Source organism: Hyperolius riggenbachi, chromosome 3 (assembly GCF_040937935.1).
Source record: "Hyperolius riggenbachi isolate aHypRig1 chromosome 3, aHypRig1.pri, whole genome shotgun sequence".
Taxonomy (NCBI): domain Eukaryota; kingdom Metazoa; phylum Chordata; class Amphibia; order Anura; family Hyperoliidae; genus Hyperolius; species Hyperolius riggenbachi.
In genome coordinates this window covers 311,926,337-311,932,336 of record NC_090648.1, presented here as the reverse complement: position 1 = coordinate 311,932,336, position 6,000 = coordinate 311,926,337, and the positions used below count along the sequence as shown (strand labels likewise).

Genomic DNA, 6,000 nt, shown 5'->3' with positions numbered 1-6,000 from the left:
TGTTGGACAATAAGCGCACTAGATTAGAAGTCCTAGCCTGGTCATTACTGTTTCTTCTATTGTAAGTGGGTTTTAGTGATGTTTGTGTATGGCTCCACCCTTTCCTTGCTGTAAAATAATACAATACTTTGCTGTAACATCATATTTTGGTCAATTTTTTTTAAACATTTAAACCTCTGCACCACGTCTGGTCAATCAGAGACCAATTTAAAGGCTTGAAAAAACATTCAATATCTGTTGCCCACAGAGACCTGGACTTGAACACCTGGGGCAACAGTTTTGGGCCAAATCCTGTACAGACATGTCGCTAATAGTCCAGGCTAGCTATGCGTTTAGTTGCTATGGGGGTGGGGGGGTGAGGAGGAGGTGCAAGATACAGTAGAACATAGTGGGCTAGGGGAGTAGGAGAACAATGCCCTGGACTGGGACGAGTTGCAAGGTGGATCACTTGCTGGCACTTTTAAGGGGATCAGGCTGCCTACAATGGACACCACGACTGAAAACCATCTGGGGTATGTAAAAGGCTCAGCAGTTTTATGGCATTCCTTCTCAGGGCCATTCCTGGACATTTTCATGTTACCCCTCACCCCCTTGCTGCTAGAATATTTTGTAATAGGGCTTCTGATTTGGCATCCTACTAAATTCTTAATTTCTACATTTGAATGTGGAAAGTCTTAGATTGAAACCTCATTGAACCTTATTGAACTCAACAATTCTAATGGTTTGTTAGGGCCTCTGGAGACGTACATATAAAATGGGTGCCTGTAAAAAAGGACTGATGTAGCCGATAAATGTGACTTTGGTTATGAAAGTGTGCTGGATATAGTGGATGAATGTGATCTTGTTTATAAAAGGGCACCGGATGTAGCTGAAAAATGTGTCTTTGTGTAAAAAGGGCACTCGATGTAGCCAATAAATGTGATTTTGTTTTATAAAAGGGTGCCGCATATAACCAATAAATGTGATTTAGTTTATAGATTGGGGCCAGATATAGTCGATAATCATGATTTAGTTTTTAAAAGGGTACCTGTTGTAGCCAATGAGTGTGATTCAGTTTATAAAAGACGCCTTAACCTCCCCTCCCCCCCCCCCCCCCCCCCATGGTGGTTTCTAGCCTTAACTTGCCATGACGGTGCCTAAAGTAAACCGTACCTTGCGCCTAACCTTAACCCCCCCATGGTGGTGCATAACCTTAACCATGGTATTCAATGAGATCGTTGTTGCTGAAATCTTTGAAATATATAACCAGTATTCTCTGTGATTGCTGTAACCTCACTTAATGACAAAGATATCATTGGTATTCACAATGTGCATACCAATATGTGCATACCAATACCAAGGTGCATAATTGATAATATAGAATCTGTAAAGATATTACTGATATTTGACTTATTCAAAATAACTGGTATTTTGTGTGGATTGTAGTAGCCACTAATAAAACTAAACAAATATGCAGTCAAAATGTAGTTAAAATATAGCCATTATTATATTAACTTCTTGCCGACTGGCGTCAAGTCCTGGGGCTCTGTTTTGCAGGAGATTGTTCGCAGGCTGCGCGCACATCTCCTGCTCGGGGGTGGTTCTCCAGCCCCTCTTTAGTCTCCGAGCGGCAATTGCAGCTTGGGAGACTGTTAAACGGCGAAACCGCCGTCTAAACACATAGTACAGCGCTGCGATCAGCAGCAGCGGTGTACTGGGGACAGCCGTGTGACCTGGGGACAGCCGTGTGACCTGGGGTGTACTGGGGACAGCGGTGAACCTATGACAGCTGATCGCGTGATTGGCTGGATGCAGGGAGGGAGGGAGGAAGGGGAATAACAAAAAAAATGCATATTTTGTGTAAAAAACACACAAATAAATACCAACAGAGAGCTCTGTTGGTGGGGGGAAAAGGGGGCGGGGGGGGGAAGATCACTCGTGTGCTGTGTTGTGCGGCCCTGCAGCTTGGCCTTAAAGCTGCAGTGGCCATTTTAGTTAAAATGTGCCTGGTCTTTAGGGGGGTTTACCACTGTGGTCCTCAAGTGGTTAATGGACATACAAGGTGACACAAATCTATTTTTACTTTTCTTTCAGCACCTGGAAGTCTTCTGGGTCCCTCGCCGCAGCTTTGGTGCTCCCTGATGTCCTGCTGGTCGCCCATAAAGCTCACTGACCCATCGGCGGGCTGGAGCTAGTGTGTATGCTGCCACTCGCACTCGAATAGCCGCGTCATCGAGTGTGCACTGTGCCTGCGCAGTATTTTGTGCAGGTGCAGTACATGCACGGTGATGTGGGCCCACATGCCCAGAAGTGCTGATGGGTCGGCGAGCCCTACGGGCAGCACCGAAGCTGTGGAGAGAGGCCCAGAAGTCTTCCAGGGGCTGGAAGAAGCCCCAGGTAAGTAAAGATTGATTTAATGCGTCACCTCCTATGTCCTTTAAGGTCATATAGTGTAAGTGTAATGAAATACAGGTCCTTTATTGTAATCACCATACACATATCCATGATATAGCCCATATAAACATGATATAGCCGATATAAAATAACGGGCGTCCTTTTCTCTTCCTATAGCCGCTAATCAGGCAAATAACATTGAAGTCTATGGTGGCATCCTTTCTACACAGATGGCACTGGCACCCTTTTCAAATGATACCCAGCAGTGGTAGGCAAATGACTGAGGAACAATTTTCTATTGATAAAGAATAAAAGACAGAAAAAGGTTTATAGTAGTGTGGAGGAGGGGCTATTTTATGCAGTGGTTAGCACTGGGATTGGTGGCCTGCTTAGAACCATTATTTATTTGTTAATCAGACCATTGATCAGAAGCTGTATTGAGAAGAATATGAAGGTACCAGTGGACACCAGCACCCCTGATTGTTCTCTTGATTTTGTAAATATATGCTTGATCTTCTATAAAAACTTAATAGCATGCCACAACTAATAAGAGGGACTGACCATGAGGTAGTGGAAGCTTAAAGAGAAACTGTAACCAAGAATTGAACTTCATCCCAATCAGTAGCTGACACCCCCTTTTATATGAGAAATCTATTCCTTTTTACGAACAGATCATCGGGGTGCGCTGTATGACTGATATTGTGGTGAAACCCATCCCACAGGAAACTGTGAGGACCATGGTCGTGGCAGTTTACTGTCTGTGAACCTCGTTGCATTGTGGGAAATAGCTGTTTACAGCTGTTTCCAACTGCTTAAAAAGCAAGAAACAGCTACTTCCACTGACATCACCTGCCAGTAGTAAAACTGTCACCATGTGATAAATATCAGAATGTAAATCAAGGAGAGGGAAGCTTTTACAATGAGCAAACACTGACTAAATCATTTACACATAATTATTGTAAAAATGAACCACTTTTTTATCATATTATTTTCACTGGAGTTCCTATTTAAGGTCAGGTGGTCCATGTAGCCTGTGGACAAGCAGATGTGTCTGTTTGTCATTAGCACTACAGCTTCAATGAGCACCATTTTCCATTTGCAACATGGTGAGTAAGTACCTTTCTTGCATGTTCATCAAGCACCAGGCACTGGATTATTCTCTAGTCCAAGAGGGTGCTTTCCTGAATGGAGAATCTATGGATCTTTATAAGGCTAATCATACCCCTAGAGCCTAGGTAAAAATGTTATTGTAGGTCTCCGTAGAGTATCTGCTGTACATTCACCTTTTTAACTGTCAGTGATGATCACTCAAACTGCAATTTTCACCAGCTAGACTGACAAATGCCATCACCTCTCTGTAAATGCAGGTGAATCTGGGCCTGGGTCATCAAAAACGGTGTATTTATCCATGTCTAGAAAACTGTCTTATAAGGAAGTGCTTCTCAACAATATTTTAATGAACCTCTATGAAAGCCTGTGACCATCATGTACTGTATAGTAGTAATAGTAATCTTAGTAAAGACCTGTACCCACCATGCGATTTCCAAACGACTGGCGTTTTTTTGAGTGACAAGCGGTCGTTTCCATGATCATTCCCGGTGTGTGTGCAAGCGTGCGATCATGTGAACAACGTTTATCGATGCACATCAATAACGACCGTCACGGTGGATTATATCTTTAAGACAACTCTCTGCAGAGTACCGCGATCGCTTGACTTCCTATTCGTACCCACCGTGTAACGCTGCTTGAGGTCGTGAGCAGTAAGAGGAATCGCTGCGCGCTTGTTGTCGAGGGGCCGTCGCTGGACCCGTTGGGTGGTTTGTACAATACTTTACACAGATACATTTAGTGCAACATATTCTGTCTGTCAATTGAATTCAAGCATTTAGTATTGCATGCAATAGGCTAAAATTTCAATTGAATTGTGATGTATTATATATGAGATACTGTTCTAAAACTCTGTATTTGTTATATTTAATTCACTATATAAAGCCCGAGTACCCCCCTGAACCGATCCATATGTACCCCATGGGATATGCATACCACATGTTGATGGCTATATGGGATTTAAAGTTCAACAGCTTTTTCTTTTTTACTTTCTATACATTTTACTGCCCGAATGCCAAAGTCATGGTTTTTGGTGCCCTCTAGTGTTAAATTACAATTACAGCATAACTATTTTTTTGCCATTTGTATTTATTGTACTACTCTGAAAAGGTTTTTTTCCCCCCTCATCCACTGGTTTTCTGACAATTATGCAAACAACAAAAAGCACAGAATTATGTAAATTTCTGTGAATAGTTTTGTGGGGATTTCAGATTTTTGCTATTTTGAATATAAGCACATGCAAAAAAGTAAAGAATTACTCAGTGAATCGTTAGTCACCTATTATTGATGCAGATGGGGCTTAAATCTTTTAAGTAAACTTCTGAATTGCTGGTTGTTATCTCAAAGGTGCAACAATCAAAATGTTTATGTGTAATCTCGATTCACCCAGACATACTTATATATGAGATGTTTTTTCAGTTTAATAAGAATATAATATATAGGTCTAGGGTCTATATTTCCTGTGCAAGCTAAGGCCTAAGTGGAAAAAAATCTAAGGTTTTTATTTTATTGCCTTACAGGTTTAATGACAAAGTACTTATTAAAACTGAGGATATTTATAAAAAAACTTTTTTTTTCATTAGTCGTTATTGATATTACCATAATTCTTACAGTCGCTTAGGACACCTTATTCAGTTTACTTTTTTCTCCTAAGTTTTCTCCAAGGAGATAATTTTTCAACTTCTCTTTAACATAACATATCAGCACTCTGCAATTGAAAAGTACCACAAAGGTGAAAAAATACTGTCAAAATTATTCTCTTACTTGTTGGTGGCTTAACTACTTAAAAACCGCCAATGGGCGTGGTCGCGGCGGCAGCCCCAGGACCGCCTAACTCCAATTGGCGTCAAGTCCTGGGGCCGCATTTTGCAGGAGATTGCGCGCGCGTCTCCTGCTCGGGGGGGGGCGCCTTCAGTCTCAGAGCGGCAATTGCCGCTCGGAAGACTCTTAGATGTCGAAACCGCCGTCTTTTCTGTTAGTACAGCGCTGCGATCAGCAGCAGCGCTGTACTGGGGACAGCCGTGTGACACAGCTGTCCCCTTGGGGGACAAGAGAGCGATGGGCTCTCATAGGCAGATCAGACCCCACCACCAGAGAGCTCTGTTGGTGGGGAGAAAAGGGGGGGGGGAATCACTTGTGTGCTGTGTTGTGCGGCCTTGCAGCTTGGCTTTAAAGCTGCAGTGGCCAATTAACAATAAATAGGCCTGGTCTTTAGGGGGGTTTAACACTGCGGTCCTCAAGTGGTTAAAAGTAAATTTTTAGGTGTGAAAATATCACCTAGGACAATACTCAAGAGAAAGGGGAAATTTAATTTAAGGGCCTTGCATTGTAAATTATTTGCCTTGATACCTTAAAATGTTTCATTTATCTATGAAAACTAAATACTGTGGAACAGAGTAGGATTAAGATGACACAGTGTCCACTAGTAGCTTTAGCTTCCCCATAATAGTCTTTCAGGTAAACTGATGTGGGAGTGGGGTAAAAAAAAAAAAAAAAAAAAAAGTGGTAACCAGGCCCCTT

The 6,000-nt window shown here is 42.2% G+C and overlaps 1 protein-coding gene across 1 annotated transcript in view; it reads right to left on the bottom strand.

Annotated features, from left to right (window-relative positions):
• Positions 1-2,578: 2,578 nt before the first annotated feature.
• LOC137562313 (uncharacterized) overlaps positions 2,579-6,000 on the bottom strand; it is a 58,367-nt gene continuing 54,945 nt past the window's right edge. Inside the window, exon 4 of the mRNA XM_068273650.1 lies at positions 2,579-2,668. Within this exon, the coding sequence (XP_068129751.1) occupies positions 2,579-2,668 (90 nt within the window). The remainder of the gene's footprint in view (positions 2,669-6,000) is intronic.